General features: G+C 38.9%; 1 protein-coding gene across 2 annotated transcripts in view; it reads right to left on the bottom strand.

The window, feature by feature from the left end:
* psme4b (proteasome activator subunit 4b) overlaps window positions 1-18,528 on the bottom strand; it is a 46,761-nt gene that overhangs the window by 6,846 nt on the left and 21,387 nt on the right. Inside the window, exons 20-43 of one of the 2 annotated variants that reach the window (XM_005919481.3) lie at window positions 16,057-16,214; window positions 15,691-15,786; window positions 15,485-15,540; window positions 15,294-15,350; window positions 15,157-15,212; window positions 14,956-15,054; window positions 14,801-14,863; window positions 14,428-14,523; window positions 13,866-13,997; window positions 11,746-11,955; window positions 11,515-11,651; window positions 10,774-10,827; window positions 9,850-9,979; window positions 7,192-7,273; window positions 6,756-6,909; window positions 6,216-6,282; window positions 5,998-6,123; window positions 5,598-5,750; window positions 5,374-5,478; window positions 4,350-4,441; window positions 4,047-4,178; window positions 3,649-3,851; window positions 1,813-1,898; window positions 1,512-1,640 (exon numbers count right to left, since the gene is read on the bottom strand). In XM_005919481.3, coding sequence (XP_005919543.1) covers window positions 1,512-1,640; window positions 1,813-1,898; window positions 3,649-3,851; window positions 4,047-4,178; window positions 4,350-4,441; window positions 5,374-5,478; window positions 5,598-5,750; window positions 5,998-6,123; window positions 6,216-6,282; window positions 6,756-6,909; window positions 7,192-7,273; window positions 9,850-9,979; window positions 10,774-10,827; window positions 11,515-11,651; window positions 11,746-11,955; window positions 13,866-13,997; window positions 14,428-14,523; window positions 14,801-14,863; window positions 14,956-15,054; window positions 15,157-15,212; window positions 15,294-15,350; window positions 15,485-15,540; window positions 15,691-15,786; window positions 16,057-16,214 — 2,673 coding nt within the window. The remainder of the gene's footprint in view (window positions 1-1,511; window positions 1,641-1,812; window positions 1,899-3,648; window positions 3,852-4,046; window positions 4,179-4,349; window positions 4,442-5,373; window positions 5,479-5,597; window positions 5,751-5,997; window positions 6,124-6,215; window positions 6,283-6,755; window positions 6,910-7,191; window positions 7,274-9,849; window positions 9,980-10,773; window positions 10,828-11,514; window positions 11,652-11,745; window positions 11,956-13,865; window positions 13,998-14,427; window positions 14,524-14,800; window positions 14,864-14,955; window positions 15,055-15,156; window positions 15,213-15,293; window positions 15,351-15,484; window positions 15,541-15,690; window positions 15,787-16,056; window positions 16,215-18,528) is intronic. The other variant, XM_042219752.1, reaches the window with a different exon arrangement.

The raw sequence follows: 18,528 nt of genomic DNA, 5'->3' as shown, positions 1-18,528 counted from the left end.
ACTTCTATGCTGTTATTTACAGCTGTGGTTCAACTCTTGTCCAAGCCATTGACTCCTTGCAGAAAGCCTTTTCTGCTGTCCAGCACTCATTACTTCAGCTTAAACTTTTTCTCAACGCAGACAAAACAAAGCTCATGTTGTTTTCTAAATCAAGGAGACGAGCCCAAACAATCCCATCAGTAACCACTCTTGAAGGTAATAAAATAGAGTTGGTTCACACCTATAAATATCTGGGAATCTTAATTGATGACTCGCTTACCTTCAAACCACATGTAGAGAATCTTGTGAAAAACCTGAAGTTAAAACTGAGATTTTATTTTCAGAATAAGTTGTGTTTCTCTTTTAATACAAAGAAGCGGCTTGTTGCTGCAACATTCTTGCCTGTGCTGGATTATGGTAATATTCTATATATGAATGCTTCTGCTCAATGTCTTCGAATGGTTGATTCTGTGTATCATGCTTCTCTGAGGTTCATCACTAACTGTAAATTTCAGACTCACCACTGTGAGTTATACTCTCAGGTAGGATGGCCTGCTTTGGTAAGTCGGAGGAACTCTCATTTATACAGTTTTATATATAAGGCGATACTTGGGTTGCTGCCTTCTTATATATGTTCCCTGCTTGTAATGAAACATGCTGGTCGGTATTCTCTTCGTCCGCATGGTTACTTGTTGCTTTCTGTTCCATTTGCCCGAACTGAACTTGGTAAAAGAGCTTTTGTCCATTTAGCACCCTTGGCCTGGAACAAACTGCAGAAGGAATGGAAAATGACTGAATTCATTTCATTAAGTGCTTTTAAATCTAAACTACGAATCCTTGAGGCCAAGTCCATAACATGAACTGTTTCAATTAGATTGATTGTCATTTTAACTGACTTTTTTATTTTTATTTGAATTTTATTGAATTTTATTTTATTTTATTTGTATTCTTTCACTTATTGTTGCATGTGTGTTGTTGCTGCCTGTGTTTGAGTAATTTCTGTAACTGTGAGACATCTGCTGCTGCCTATCTTGGCCAGGTCTCCCTTGAAAAAGAGGTTTTTAATCTCAATGGGATCTTCCTGGTTAAATGAAGGTTAATAAATAAATAAAATTGTGCACAGCACCAGATCCACATGAAAACCTTTTGGTGTTCGATCAAAAATAAAACAAAGCAATAAAGTAAGGATTTCCCACCAAATGAAACTATTCCTTTAAAAAACTGTGTACACCCAGGACTTCCCAGAACATAAAAGATTTATGTTTAGGTGAAGGTGAAACTAAAAAAATGTTGCAATGCTTCCTCATCCCTTTGATATGAAGGTAGTTTTAGAACCGCTATTTCACAACAGGGGTACCACTCACATAAAAACTCACCGCAGAAATTCTGCGAGCTAATTAAAATAGCATAGGTTGTTTTTAGTCTAACACAATACCTTGGGAGATTAGGCTTGGAACATTGACAGCAGGCAGGTGAGGCAGTTGTGAGTGTGTGCTTTTGTGAGTATTTCTGGATTTGTGTGTACATATTACCTCTTCCAGTGCAGCCAAAACCAGAGGGATGTGCTCAGGATACAGCAGGCCCTGGGACATGAGAGAGAGACACGTGCGTGCATCCTGCTTCATCTCATCATAGCTCTCATCAATCTCCACCGGGGCAATCTGCAGGGGGAGAGAGAAAACAGAGAGAGAGAGAGGGAGAGAGGTAGAAAGACAAGGAGCAACGCACCATTTTGAGTAAATGAAGAGAGAAATTGAGTTTAATGGGCAAGTAAGATTGAGTGGGTAATAATGCTGTGCTAGAACCTGTGTGTGTGTGCGTGTTTGTTCTTACCTTGAAGAGTAGAGGCAGGAGCTGTAGCTGCTGTTGAACAGGAGTGGTAAAGGTTCGCCCTGCACTCGTCATCAGCCATTTTAAGACTGCAAATAGCACATATATACACACATAAACACACAAGGAGAGTTTGAATTGCTGGCAAATGATAAAAAACCCCCACAGAACTGGAGCTGCGTGGCTCTGGTAATAAAACACAATCTATCATTATTTAGTATCTAATGACTTGTATAATTCCACAGCCAGATATTTGTCTGTATAATGGAGATTACAGTAATAACAGAAACCGAAAGAGCAGCAATGCACAAATACTGAGGCAAAAAAATGAGATCTAAATTCAGTCTGTGGCAAGCTACAAAAAAAAGAAAGAAGCAGGCGTGACTACTGTAATACAATAAAATCTGCAAAAATAGTTACAAAATCTTTAAGTTCAAATAACATTCTATCCTCAATTGCTAGGTAATTTTTATATGTAGAGGTTTGCATATGTGTCTCTCTATCTTTCACTGGAAAAACATTCTGCATAGGTATTAGTTTAAAGTATTTAACATTATAAAACTTTGCCAGTGGTGCCTATCCTCTTTCATCTAATGTAATCTATATAATGGTCTCAAGAATCATTTAATCACAAAAACCTCTCATGTTCAAAAGCATGTATTTTACCTCATTATAACTGAATGTGAATTACTATTTAGGGTTAGACAGTTGAGCTGACTATGACTGTTAACTTTTTTTCTATTTAAATGATTAATCTGCGACTTGAAGGTATTACTCCCTTAACATGTGATTTTCAGTAAATTAGAAAATTCATACACAATAATATAAATAATTGACCTCTGACCTCTGTGTTCATGTCGTCTGCCCACCTGCCTGCTCATTTTTATCTTTATGTTGAAATACCACTTTCATTTTTTAATCAGTAATTCTATTAGCGGTTTTAACTATTTTGATTATTAATTCACAACAATTAAACTGCTACTTTTAAGGTTTTCATACTTTCCTTAGATCATTTCACGTATTTCTATTTCAGCTAGCTATTTACATTTTTATTAGTAACACCTTATATATGTTTTTAATCAATGCTGGTAACAATTGCAACTCTTTATCTGTTTTGTCTGGATAATACATTACTCAGCCATACAATTAACTAATAAATTCAATTGCTCACCTACATCACTTCAAATTTTGAATTTTTATTCTTTTCATTTCAGCAAGCTACTATCTTTGTAATCAAATTGTAGTTCATATTTATGTAGGTTGTGCCAACACAACACAGCTAGACTCAAAAATGGCAAATTCATACTTCTGACTCTTTGCTGCATTGTCTTTCCACTATAAATGTTATGCAGGAACACTCCTTCATCGAAAAGACAATTTGCTTCTGAATGCTTGAAATTTCATTTTGCCTGAATACAATTGGTTAAATTAGACTAGCCTCTATGACGAAAGCAAAATCAATATGAAATGTAGTTTAAATGACTTCCTTATGTGACCTGGACAAATTACATATTATACTAAAGAGACCTATCCAAATATTGAGTTGGACTCCTTTCCATAATTCCTTTTTGACATGCTTGAACACACACGGGCGAAATTTCCTATCGATCTACACCTCACTACCGTTTAAAATAAATTTGAAAGGTGAAATCAATGAAGAATCACAGCTTTTAATTTGGTCCATCTAGTTTTAGTATGACTGTCTATTTCACCAAGAGAACAAGCTTATATAGCAAGAGAGAGAGAGAGAGAGAGAGAGAGAGACATGTAGCCACTGTCTGTCCCTGGCCTTCCTGCCTAAAAGACACACAGTTTACTTCTTTTCATCCACATTCTGACCCGTCTTGAGTAGTTTGACAGCCTGGGTGCGCTCATCTGTCTCCTGGGTGTTCTCCTCGTGTACGTGGTTGTGGATCTCCGGCTCCGCTGTGAGGGGCTTGAGTCGCTCTAGGACCCGTGTGATGAATTCTGCCACATGGGGGGAGGTAGTGGGCCGGGTGTGGGGCAGAGCCACGTCTATCATGAAGATATAGGTCAGGACACTGGAGAGAAAAGAGCAGAAAAAGGGTAAGGGAGCAGAAAGGGTAGAGATGAGAGGGAAATACAGTACGGGAGCAGATGAGACAGAGTTAGAGATAAATAACAAGCCTCTAATTTGAACAACCCAAACAGTACACACAAGCTAATGAGATTAACTCATTTAGACACAATTATGTAATGCAGAATAAGTTCTTCACCTGCCAATGCGCTCCCTGACATTTTTATACACCTGGGTGAGTTTGGGCTCCAGGTAGGCTAGCAGCCTGTGCAGCAGTTCAGAAACTCTCCACTGCTGCTGAGCCAGACCTCCCTGAAGCACATACAGCAAACTGACAGAGACAAAGAGAGGGGGCAGATGGAAGAATGGGGGGTCGTTGTGTTATTGCGGGCATGTCTGCTCAGCATACGTCAGCTCAGGTTACTACTGCAGCCTGAAATCAGAAACCTCTTAAATACTGCAAATACTTTGTATGCAGTTATCATGCACACACATACATTACCTGGCATCTCTGAATGAGCTTCCCTCTCCGCTGAGGGGGCTCTCCATCAGCAACTCAAACAGCCAGTGGAGTTTCCTGGGTTCTCTTCCCTCCTGTTGGACAGCATTCAATACGAACAAAAATAATTTTCATTGGCTTTTTATTGTTTTGTTTTTGCATAATCATAATAAAAAAACTGGATAGCTCAAGTATAGCCTTATGCCCTCATTGTTCCAAACAGCACGTTTTATGCTCCAATAAGAAAAGGCAAGAACAGGTTATGGTAAGCAAAGCCGTTCTGTTTAATTCAAAGGAATGTGTAATGAATAACACAGTCAATAATGCAGCTAAATGGACTGTCATTTATACAAATACCTAATCAGCCAATCCAGTGCATTTAGGCATGTAGACATGATCAAGGTGACCTAGAGATCAATTTAATCAGAATGGGGGAGAAAGCTGATTCAACCATCTCTAGGGTTTACAGAGAATGGTCTGAAAAAGAGAAAATATCCAGTGAGCAGCAGCTTCTGGGAAAAAATGCTTTGTTGATGTCACAGGAGAACGGGCAGACTGCATTTCTTTCTACACTCTGGGCCCCTTAGTACCAGCTAAGCATCGCTTAAATACCGCAGCCTATTTGAGTACAGTCCTCTGCCTGGTGAGTATAAATGCTTAATAAACATAGATTTAGCAGACCTAATATCTAATATCTCAACTTGGTTTTACTTGTTAGGGTAGCATACTCGCATTAACACTAAACATAGTCAATCAGTTGTTTTCACATACAATGCATACAATAGTACAAATGTCAGCCAGCACTGCACTACCATAAAGGAACAATAATAGAATAGCAAGGAAGAGTTTGTGCTTTAAAAGGTGTCGTCAAGGCAAATCTGACAATTTTCACATGCTCTGTAGATTTTTAAAATATCAGCTTCTGAACATCTTATTTAGCAATTAAACAAAAAAAATGTCCTACTTTTTATAACAAGCCCTGAGTTATCTTCACTATAGTGGATTTGTATGCATGTGAGCAACTCACACAAGCAGTAGCGATGCAGGTTCCCCAGTCTGTGTAGGTTTCCACTGTGATGTTGGTTAATGCCGTCTTGATCAAAGGGCACAAAAGCTGCCATAACTTTTCCACCTGAGGCACACGCACACACATACACAATAATGGAAGTTTTTATTAATATTGACTCTTCTTATCAAAAAGTGGTGCAGTGTGTACGTTTCTCACTGTGTGTGTGTGTGTGTGTCCAGTACCTTGCCGAAGCTCCAGTGTTTACTGCCTCTGATTAACCCTGCAGTAATCTCACACACACAGCGCTGGGAGCTCTCATGGGGGTCACTGGCAAGCTGCTCCAGGTGAGGCCGTAGTAATGGCAGGAATGCGTCACCATAGTTACGAAAGAGCCCCTGCCAATCAAGCATGAACATGTGAGTTTGTGTGTGTGTATTTTTACCAGGAAAAAAGGGAGAAAAAAGGAAAGCAGGGTTTTGTTTGACGCAAGTAAACCGCTGCATGATGGAGAAAAATGAATCACAAAAGTTGATGATAGAAAATGCAGCACTGTGGAGTTCGATTCAGCCTTGGCTAGTGTCATTATGCTGCGTCACTACTTTGTATAAGGTCTGTCAGATCGATTGAGGATGACAACTGCACCTTGAAGAGGAGAAAACGTCGAGGGTTGAAGCTGTCCTTTCCTTTCCGATCCTCCAGTGAGAGAAAATCGATCAGCTGATCAATAAATTCTGGGTCTGAGAAGTATTCAAAGATGATCTTTTCACCCTGTGTGACACACAAACACAGCCAAAATGTAATAATAGGTATAGAGAGGCTTCGCTGAATGATTCTGTGTGTGGCCCTGTATGAGCACGCACCTCACTCATCTCCTCGTATGGCAGGTCATCTTTTGGCTTTTCCGAAGATGCATAGATCATCATTTCTCTGAAAGGAGCAGGAGACAAAGAAGAGGCTGCGATGATTTATAGATAACAACACAAAGGAAAAATCTGGATAGACACATACTGTCTTCAAACAAGCAGCAAGGATAAATGAATGATTATAAAGTCAGTAGTCAGCAAGGCGTCTGAATACCAAGACAGAAGACAGGCACCCAGCGCTATACTTATACATCAATTCTTCTATCTAGGCCAGACAGTAAGTCGTTCCGTCAGCCTTATCTGGGACAGGCCGTGACAGAAGGCAAGTTCAACACCCTGCTAGTTATCCATCCACTCAGAGCCGCGTCATCCAGCACTTAGCCACACACGCATAAACGTGGTCACAACGCCACAAAGCCAAGCATCAAATCAACCACGCAGTTAAGTCAATCAGCTACTTAGCTCCTTGCAAGCACGCAGTTAATCAGCCTTTCAGTTTCTATATCCAACGCCTCATTTCTCAGTCACAGTCTTCACCTCGGCCACGAGTAGTATCCCCAGTGTGTCTTCTCCACAAAACACTGAGAGTCCCACTTTTCCTGAGTCAGAGGTAGGTTGTTGCTGTCGTATTGCAGCCAGCGATTTCCCTCCCGATCCCCCACGCACAGCCCATCAGTTTCCTCGATCCCACCTACAAATACAAAGCAATAACAGAAAGCACCCTTTACACTCATACACAAGAGTGCTATTAGTCTTATTTGTGGGGGAATGTGTGTTTGCGGTGGAAAGCTCTTGTGGTTTATAGCAAATTTTAAAGCAAATTTAGATGTTATTGTTTCAAAGTGGTTGATTTCAACTGATTATAACTATTATCTTATTAAAGTTCGAAACTAAAAATCCTGCTTTAGAAATAAACATGAAAGCTGAATAATGTAGTTGGTGGTTGATTGTGTGCATTTGGACGTAAACTCACTGATATCTGATGGCTTTACGGCCACTTTCTTACTCAGTCGTTTCAGCTGCTTCAGGATACCAGCCATTGCCGAGATTGCAACCTAACAGGTGGGAAATATTACCCAAAACAAGAGTAAAACAAGTTTATCATCGTAAGTGTTGCCACAAACTGTAGTGACCCTATTTGACCTCTACAGGGAGACAGTTTTAGCCACAGTCACAGGGGATCCTTTATGGCCAGTAAAAGTGCTGTGGGTATTAAAAAATGCTGACACTACCGGCAGTCGTTTGATAGCGAACTGGAGAACAGCCTGGTCTCAGTGTTGTAGCTAATCTTTGAATTGCTTCTGCTTTTTATGATAGTTTTTGTGTCTTAGCTCCATTAAATTGCACTTTTTGCAAAAGTCTCTTTTTGCTTAGCTCACACTCTTTTCTTTTGTCTGCGCTGTTCAGTTATGCTTTGGAGAGGTATGACATTTTGCTCAATTACACACCTGAATACAAACAAATAACTGTAAAAGTGAAACTCTAGCTGTGTTTTCAATAAATTCTACACTTTGCATGAGCCGCTTTTACCGAGAAAAAAATAAATAAATAAAAAGAAATGGTTGTTGAATGTGCAGATGACTAGACTGCAGTGCAAAAATATATATAATCATAAAATCATTCATTACCTCTTTTTGCAGTCATTGTAACATTTTTAAATTTTCTCTTTTTTCATTATTAAAAAGGAAGAAGTATTTTGTCTATATTTTGGGTAAGTAGCAGTAACTGCAAACTGTGTTGCAAGTTGTGATTTGAAAGCACAACAGATTCTAACTGGATTTCAGTGACACTTGCAGGTATGTTTACATGCTGTTTAATGGTCTGCAGCTGAGCAATTAATTATGTATCCTGCAAATTGATGTGAGCACAGCGCTTTTACACAGCAAGTGTTCGGTTATCCAACAAGCTAATGAGCAGGACAAGAGAAGTTAAATAAAAAAGGGGATTTTAGCCAGAGCGCTAATGTGCGTTTTTCAAAACCTGCAGCTCTCACGTTGTGTAGCAACTGCTGTCTGGCTCAGTGTGACCACCTTCTGTGCTCGTGATCCTCTGCTGATCTCACAGCCTTATAAAGATCTAGGGTTTTATCCCATTATATGTGTATTTGTCAGTATTGATGAGCAAATTGATTCTTGACTCATGCCCAAAAACACAGTGTCTGGTCTAGGATTAAATCTGATTCCTCTTGTTTTTGTGTAGTTGCTTTTAGTCTTTGTGGAACTAATTTGCAAGCTGCTAAGAGAGGAACAAAGAACAAGAGATATTTTTCACTTATTTCAGTGATAAAATAATAAAAAAAACAATTCAATTTTAAGTATTGTGCAGTTTAAGCTGTGAAAATGGAAATGGAAAACCTTGACCGTGAGTTTGGGTGAACAGCCACATCTATTTCCAAATCATCACACACGGTGTTCCACAGGGTTCTGTTCTGGATCCTGTTTCACTTGTATTCCATTTTCTCTCTTTATGTCAGCTTTTGTGATCATTTACTCACATCAGTTATCAATGTTATGCCAGTAATGTTCAGCTTTACATCACTTTTAAACCTGTTTTTTTTTTTATTATTATTTATCTTAAAAAATCTTTGAACTGTTAAAAAAATCATGAATGTTAGATTATTTACTCCATCTGAATGAAAATAAAAATATAGAGATCATTATTTATGCCCGAGACAGCCTGATTGCCCGGGTTATTGGAAATCCAGGATTGCTCTCTAGCTACGTTAAAGTACACATACACAACCCAGGGGCGAGTTCTGATAAAGAAATGGTTAAGGGTCTGGTTCGTTTTTGTTTTCATCAATTAAGAAATATTAGTAAACCTCCCCGTATTATATCTAAATGTATATCTAACTGATACTTTTGTTTTATCTCGTTTGAACCACTGCGACTCAGTCTTCGTCTCCCTCAGTAAAACCTCCTTGGGTCTACAGCTTGCACAAAAACGATGCTGCAACAGATCCTTCAAGTGCTCTCACAACACACCTCTGCTGACCCCACGGCTCCCCATTAGATTCAGAATTCAATTCAAAATTCAGTTTTCCACCTTTAGGACCTTGCATGGTGAAGTGCCCTCCAACATAACTGAACTTTTGTAGCCATATGTCACCAGCAGGACTCTCAGGTCTTATGATCAGGCCTTGTTATCCCTGTCATCCTCAAATCTAGACTAAAACCTAAAGGAGACAGAGCCTTTGCAATTGTAGCCCCCTTCTTTGGAACACTGACTTCCTTTCTATCATCTATAAACTGAGCAGATGTCAAAAAACACCTTAAGGTTAATTTTTTAAAAGTAGCAATCAGGTGGCATTTCATTTCATTTCATTTTATATTTGTTTTTATGTGATTTGTGAAAGGCACTATATAAATAAATTTACTTCCAAGCTTACTAAAATCTGCCTAATCTGCCTCGCAATGGTAGGAGCTCACTGGTTCTTCAGTCATATGAGCTAAAAATTACTATTAATTCAACCATAATGACTCTGATAATGATCTGGGTTTTCATTATAGTTCAGCTTTACTATAAAATGCTCGGATTCCCTGCTGTCTGACCCTGGCTTGTCTGGAACATACAGTGTACTGGAAACTTCACATGAACCAAAGCTCATACAGATATACACATACACACAGACCTTGCGTATGCTGATGGAATCATGCACGAGGCTCTGTGTGAAGTAGAGGACAGCGTCAGGGGGAAGTGGGTGATCTTCCCTCAACAAGAGAGATAGCCAGTCTGTGGCCATGTGCTCAAACTTCCAGGGTCTGAATCACAGACATATATAAAAAAATAAAGAGTTGGTAATAATAGAAATGCAGTTCTATGTCTCAGCTCTATTTTCTACTGCCAAGCATTACAAGCAGCACAAGCAGACAGCGTCACATCCTGGCTTCTTTCCATTGGCTCTACATTTTCAAATTGATTTTAAGATTCTACTAATCACTTTTAAAGCTTGTCTGGGCCTGGCCCCAAGCTACCTAGCAGAAATGTTGACTCCGTATAAGCCAGTTTGCAGCTTTAGATCCTCAGGTGGTTCCCTTAGGGCTACTCCAAACTCAAAGCTTAAATCTAAAGGTGCTCATGCTTTTACCAGCAGGTCCCCTCAACTCTGGTCCCCTCAACTCTGGATGACCTACAGTACTATATAGCTTACTCATGCTGTTTTCACACAGAATCTTTGGACAGTTTTCTGGAGACTTGGTTTAGATATTTTCCAGGTTTCACATGTAGCACACAGAAGGAAATAGTCGGTTTCAAACATGTTTGCACTACTGGAAATACTTCCTTGGTTTAGGCAAGAGAGATGGCTCGATAAAGCTTGTAGGAGGTAGCACACATGACATTCAATGTATTTTTTATGGCGGAATTCAACATCACTTAGACTTTGTACTAGGGAGTTGGCAGGTCAAAGACGGATCAATGTCAAATCCGACTCTATTGGATATTTGGCTCTTTGTGCACCTCTGTAGCGTAAACAGAAATGGAAGTTTATGTGTGAAAACAGCTTTAGTGTATTCTAACATCTCAAAACACATAAACAGTTGGAGAGAAAACCTACAAGTCTCTGTCTTCAAGGCAGTCCAAGAGGTCATTGACTAACTTTTCATATTTCCTGTACAAAATAAAAACAGGTGTTGGTTAGTAGTACCACCCCCGGCTACTAAACTACCAAAATTTTATATAGAAACCTAATAATATATTATAGGAATATTCGGTTTTGCAGACACATGATCACTAATCACGTATTGTTAACTTGTCTGCCATTTTGAAAATGTGACAATCATGGTGCCAACATCAATCAAGTGATCAACTGCATTAGGGCCCAGTCACACAGACTTAGAGCCTGGAACCACTGGTGTAGAGGGGGAAAGTATTCACAGACTGGCTGCAAGTGGTTGCTGGAGGTTGATGCCAGTCACTGGGAAAAAAGTCCAATCACACAGACTAGTTGATCAGAACTCCACAACCATCGATTGTTAGATAAAAAGTGTGTTGCCTTTTTTACCTAACAAGTGGGAAAACCTACTTGTGACTCCTTTCGTCATGAGGATATTGCTACTGTTTGAATAGAAGTGACAGTGGCAGTTATCTACAAACACTGTCGTGGTACTCTCCAAGCTGTATTGAAACTGTGAAAAGTATAGCTCAAACCAGAAAAGGAGAAAATTCACCTTCAAAGTAAAAGCTGGTGGCTGTGTCATGTTCAATATGACAAAAATATAGAATCTTCATGGGATATCATGTGAAAAACTTCAAAAAGACTTTCAATGAACAAGAGAAATCTACTTGTTATCCCTACCGTGCAGCAACCACATTTCTAATTCGCTGACGCTGAAGCCCTTCTTTTATCTCCTCTTTGGATGGTGCTTCTAAACAAGGTGTGGGATTTTTCGATTGTGCAATCTCAATGGCTACTTCTACACATCCCTCAGACACCTAGAGGTAGAAGTGGGCAAAGGGGAGCAGCACACAGTTACAAAAAGTATCAGGTGATGGTAGCATTTTGATGGTTAATGATCACTTTGCTCACAGTGAAGTTGATTCCGATAGTGTCATGCTGGCGAAGGATCCTGTCAGTGATGTCATCAAGCAGACGACCGATTGAGGGTTTTTCCAGGCTCATTGTGGGTGATAAGCCGCAGCGGACCAGAGCGGGCCACACCTGCCCAACCCATTCCCAGTCCCTTGCACTGGCCATAGGAATACCACTGTACATACCCAGAAGGCAGTACAGAGCACCCTGAGAAAAAATGCACATGTGTACAAACATTAAAAGAGATACTAGGTGTATCTTCGCAACTTCAAAAATTTGCAAATGATGGTCATGTTTTTTAAATATTTAGAACATTCTTGTGATATTATGTAATAATACTATAAGTTATGATGATGATAACTGTAAGTGTGCACTTTTGCAATATGCTTAAGAAGCTAAACATGTTAAATCTAATATTTACATGTTTACATTGGGCTCCGCAAGTGCTCAGTGATTTTGTGGTTCTTCACACTTCTGGGTTCAGTAACATTTGGAGCATTGATTGGACATTTCAAGGCGTCTCTATGTAAATCTTTATTTGGTTAAACAGTTATTCTCTGTATGGGTTATTAACATGTGGAATTATTACTATTAATTTTATTGTGTTTTAAAGGCACTAGAAACCAGCATCACAAACTACCTCAGCCTAAAAATACTGCTGTGTGTCACCTGCTTCATGTAACATAGTTACACCATATTTATTGAAACTAAATTAAATTCGTTAATCTGTTAGATAATTGACAAAAAGTTCATTCTTATCATCTGGATGTAGTGGGAGAAACATCTGAGACTGCTGACTGCAGGTTTCCCCAGTAATATAAAGAGTGCATCTCCACAATGACTGAAACTAGCACCACTGACAAATAATGGGCCGTGAGGTCCGTTTCTTGATCATTAATATGCAAATTGTCATGACCATTGATCAACAACCACTGATTAATGACCATTGATCAATGAAAATTGATGTGGACAAGTGGGTGAAAAATTTGTCTGACAGACAACTCACCCAAGCAGAGAAAAACATCCTTGCAAAACGGTTGAACTTTGCTGTGGCACTGTGACAAATTCCACTGATGGATCTGATCACAGCCACAAAAACAGCAATTCAAAACAACAACATTGCAGACGTGGAAGCAGAGCAACCAGGGACACTGTTCAATCCTTGAACAGTGTCTATAAATTGTTTTTTTTCCTTATATATGCAATTTTGACAGAATTTCAGGTCAAGCATCTTGCTTAAAACCACACATTCTGTCAAATACTATAAACAATATGATTATGTTGCTAGTACAGTTATTTTTGCCCAATTACACAAATGAATGGGAAACAATACAATGAAACAGCAACGTAAACCATTTTCACACATGAATATATCAGGATAAGGCTGCATTTGTCCTTTGTCACATTACTAGAATTACTCATACATGTGGTGAAAGTGTGGAAAAAGTGCGCAGGATGACATATGGTAGCTGTGAATCATCCAGCGTATTGTACAACAGTGAAATCTGTCACAGGTTTTGTATGAGGGAGCTTGCAGGATAAAGACCGGCTAATCTGTGATCTGACAGTGTCAAATTTTTATCTTCATACGCACCCCTGTTGGGTAAGTTCAAGAAAAGTTCAGGGCTGCAGTGAAAGTGTGAAAATGGTTTAAATCACATTTTTTTGCTTAGAATACCAGGCTTACACAGGCCAGTGCTGTAATACAGAAACTGCAAAGCTTCTCCCGTGTATACAAACCACAGCTGGTGATAATAGTGACTTTTTGTCTAGGAGTTGTTCGCATTGCCATTGCTATTTTCTAAGTACATTGCACAGAGGACCCACTGTTTCATTAAAAAAATGGCTGTATAAGGTTAATAATGACTCCTATACTCAAACATTTTCTTTTTGAGATATAAGAAGATATCAGAAAGAAAGAGGCAACGGTGTAGGATGGGTCAAGGCCTACTTGCCAAAAAGGAAGCAGTAAAGCTTCCAAAGCAGTGACCAGTGCAGGACAATGAGGCCACCTACTGAGGACAAAATTTAGCACTACAGATGACGTTTCAGCACCACGGAGAGTGACCAGTATGACAAACAAGTGATGCATTCCTATGTGTTTGCATGCACAGTACCTTAAACTGCTGCTGCGTGACACCAGTGTGTTGTGGCGACAACAGTTGTAGGATTCGGGGAATGAGGTCTCTGTAAGAGAAACTATAGGTTCCCAAGGCAGCCATAAGCACATTCTGTGCCCTGCTGCGTACCTGCAAGGACGAACACGCACACATAGTTTTACAGATGCACATGCATGCATTCTCACACTTTTTCGCTTATATCAAAAGTGCCATCATGAATATAGAAGTCAGCAGATCAGTTCTTCATTAACTATTTAATTAACTCTGTCAAGTTACGTGATTTGTTTTGTTTTTTTGTGGTTAGCAGGCCTGCACAAGCAGTTACAGACAGACACATTTTGGAGGTGATCCAAAACTGAATTGGGACGATTTGGAAGATTTTGTCATCATTGTTAGATGGGACATTTTAATATTAACAAATATTAAAATATAATATAAAAAAAATCACACACTAGTCCAGATCCAGAGACTCAGTTCTTGCATGGTGTATAAGGAAGGACGTATGATGTTATTGTTACATGATTTTTTTAATGTGTGTTTTATTTTATTATTTTTTTACCTGGCTATACGTGCTGGTAGAAAGCAGCAGCAGATCACAGAGCAGATCCTGATGAACCACTTTATATTCACTCCCCTCCACAACCATCTTTCTCATCTATTCACACAAAAATACAATCTTCATTTAAATTCTAGATTGCATGTCAATTATGACTTTTTTTGACATCAGACTTTCAGTGGTTAAGTAAAAAAATATGATAATATACTGAAATATCTATTAAAAATGTGAAGAAAATAGTGTTCTCAGTCAAATTATTACTGTGTTGTTTTGGTGAATCATGAGTGGAAAGTTATGTTTACACCGGTAATGTGTACCCTTTCAAAAACCCACCAATATTTTTTTCATGACCAGGCAGTGTTTTTATTAAACAAACCTCATGCTGGAGCAAAATCCGGTCAATGAGTAGAGCTCTAATGTGCTGCTTCTTCCCGAGAAGCTGCAAAAGTAAAAAAGCAAAGTATTGAAATCACCTTGTAAATGACTCATTGAAACAAACAACCAGTAAGTTTGTGTACTTTTCCAACTTACCCTGTTTTCCATGGACTTCTTGACGAGAGTGAAGCTTTTCCAGCGTGAGTCAAACTCCTTCTTCTGAGTGCCTCGGAAAAACATGAGGTCACTGATGATCTGCAGTCAGGCAGACAGACAAAGGGTGCTGTGAGACCTTTGCAGGCCTGCTGCAGGATAAACTAACAACATTTCATATAAAGAATAAAAAGAGAAGGATACCTTAATAATGACAAACAGTGACTTTGTATCATCCTCTGAGTGCTCTAAGATGTGATCTGGATTAAGAGAAGTGGATACAGGTAAATTATGCAAAGACATTTCAACTGGATTGTGGTGAAGTTAAAATCTTCACTCACGTAGCAGCAGTCTCATGGTTTGGCAGATGGACTCTCGGTAGTTCTCCCGTGAAGCATCTGGAGGGGGAGGGATAGAAGAAATACAGAAGCCCCGTATGGGCACAGAATACAGGATGAGTGGCCGCATTGCCAACAGAAACTAATGGGAGATTGAGTGTTTGTAAATATGTGTTATGTGGCTGTTTTCATACCGTAGTCAACACCTATATACAGCTTGACCTCCCCAAGATTCACCATGGAGGAAACTCTGACAAGAAGCAAAGTGTAAGGAGCAAAACGTGACAAGACTGCATGATGTTTTTGTTTCATATATACATATATGTGTGTGTGTGTGTGTGTGTGTGTGTGCGTGTGTAGGGGGTGTGTGTCCATGTGTGTATGCAGGTATAGGGCTCACAGGTCGGATGCGTGTGGTCCATCCAGTGGGGGAAGCAGATTTCCAGCTCCAAGAAGGCAGTGCTGCACAATAGCGAGACTCTGCAACAACTCCTCTCTGGGAATCAGGCAACACATGAGCTCACTGAGCGCGTGTGTTTATATGTTCAAGGAATTTCTGAATTTCTTGGCAGCTGAATTTAACATTCCCCTTCTTTACCCCTAATTAGGCTTAAAAAATACAGATATTTAAGACTGAAGTCATGTAATTTATGGAAGCAAGCAAAGCTCATTTATCACTAATGACAGGCTACACCTTTATTTGTTATATTTGTGAGTTTGCCTAATTGCGTCTGAATACTTAAAACTGAGAGAAATGACAGTACACCTGCTCATTGGCTGCTCTCCAGAGACGTGGCCCTTGATTCGTTGCAGCTCAGGGTGCAGGAGGTGGGACAAAAGATGGAAAACAAAGCTTTCCTCCTCCGGTCCAGGCACGTGCCAACACACACCCAACGCTGCCACATCTCCTGGTCTGCCCCAGTCCTGGAAAGTCAGGCAGAACATTTTGTCAGATAGTTGTAGAGGGTGGCTGCCAGTTTTTCCACTGGAAGAACTGTCAGTTAAACCAGCACAACCAGTCAGCCTCAAAACCACAAATTTGTGTCATCAACTGGTATTTAAACGCTTAAACACGTTAAGCATAAGGTCAAAACTCAATGGAAAATAGGAAAAAAATGACGCAAGAGACTGGTCTACTATCATATGAAAGCAGCTGAATCCAACTAGCGAAGCACTGAAATGAAATTAAAAAGAAATTCAAGGAGAATGAATCTTAAAGTACAGAATCGGTGACCGTGAACTGCAAATGAAAAGAGGTTGGTATTAGAAATGAAAAAAGAAAGTAAAGCAGTGAAAAACAACAGAGGAACATAGCTGTAATTACTGCCATCAAGTCATCAAAACAAACACAAGAGCCCAGCACTCCTGCGCCAAAATATCATCAAGATTTTTTTTTAAAGAAAAAAGAGTAATCCAGACATTTTTTTTTTCTCTCGGGGAATGAAATAAACAGTGAAGGAGAAGGAGCTCAGCAAATCTCCAGCTGTCATAAGGTATAAAGGACATTTCAGACCTTGCATTAAAATGCAGTAATTTTGTTGCCTTACAGGAATTTTCCGTAACTTTTAAAGAGAAAACTTCAGCACAAAAAGAGGACTTGGACTTATCCAGGTATCGTCATATTTAACCCTGGGTTTTCAGTGTTATGAAGGCGATTCACTTCTCAGCTGGTAACATTACCATAACAACTTCATGCCATCTTCAAGATTAAAAGATTAAGATTTAAGATCAACAGGTATGAAGTCACTGCCTACTAACCACTTAATAATCTGGAATAGCATCACCAATCTGTGATGATGCCTCAGACCTCTGTGTACAGACTGTAAGAGGATCTGCTTTCATAATAGCATCTAAAGCATTTCCCAGATGAGCATCAGTAATAAATATAGATTCTTAGATGCAACTTTAGTGCTGCATTTTCCTGTTGGCTACAAACAATTTCATTACTCTATAAGCATTAATATATGATCTTAAAACCTGTTGACAATTGACTTGTTGATCGAATGCGCAAATTACAATTAAATAGTTAATATTTAATCTTTACTCTCAGACACTGGAACTGCAGATGAACAAATAAAAACTAAAACTGTCTCACGCACCTCTAAATGTTAATGGAATTACAACTGAGTATTAACAGGGAGCAATGATACCCTGTTAATTTACACACTCAGCATTTTTGCCGATTTTCCTTCCTGGCCTAAAATAGGACAGATTTTATGAGTATAGTGCATGTTTTCCACCCTTGGAAAAACTTTTAAAGACACTTTTTAAAGACACTTATACCACTAAATTGTCAGAAGCAGCTGTGTTGCTTTCAGTCTGTACTATCTGTGTAAGCTCCTTATATTTCCAAATCGTATAGTTATATCTTATTTGTAAAATCAGTCAGATCCAACACTTGTGGCTTATTTGGAAAACCTTGTGTTAACCCTGTATTCACTTTTTAGATTTATAATCACCTTCATGAGATAGCTCAGCCTGATTGCTAGAGGTGAGCAGATTGACCCAAATATCCATAGTATTGATACCAACGCTGGTATTGGTAGTGGATCGATACCAGCGATATAGGACTGATGCTTTGTTTCTATCCTCAGTTCAGTATGTAACCCACTGAATACTGTTAAATAAATTATAATTTGGGAAACTACAAAATAGTTTGAGCCTTTTTAATTTTGAATGTCATTTTGTTATTTTATTTATAGCCCATTGCACATTCAAAGAACAGAAGTTGACCCGAACGCTTGAAAAACTGAAATGTGTGATTTGTTGTATGAACTAATTGTGGAAAGGAAAAATCACAGTCATTTAGCAGTCATTGATAATGTGTTCAGAATTTAGAAATGCATTGTTCAGTTTATAAACTGAATAACAAACACAGATACATTGTATATACAGAGCTAAACTGTGTAACTGAGCCACTTTGCCAACTTTTAAACGATTCTTTATTTATTTAGTGTTCCTCATTGTCCTTTTACTTTATCATAGCTTATGCAGCTTCACAATAAAAGATTACCACTGATAAAATAATTTTATAATCTGCCACAAACTACAAAAAGCAAAACCCAACACAGGGCTGAAAATTTAGTACTACTGCTAACTACTGGCTGCTAAGTCAAAATATCTAAATACCACTGTCATATTTATCTGTATTACCTAGAGTCCAGATTAACACTAAATAAATATTTTTACCTAGCAGATTCATCATAATATTCTTTTGGCTTCTCCCTTTAGGGAGTCT

The sequence above is a fragment of the Haplochromis burtoni genome, unplaced genomic scaffold, assembly GCF_018398535.1.
Source record: "Haplochromis burtoni strain Fernald_Lab_line unplaced genomic scaffold, NCSU_Asbu1 Contig_37, whole genome shotgun sequence".
Lineage (NCBI taxonomy): Eukaryota > Metazoa > Chordata > Actinopteri > Cichliformes > Cichlidae > Haplochromis > Haplochromis burtoni.
This window is presented reverse-complemented; position numbering and strand designations above follow the sequence as displayed.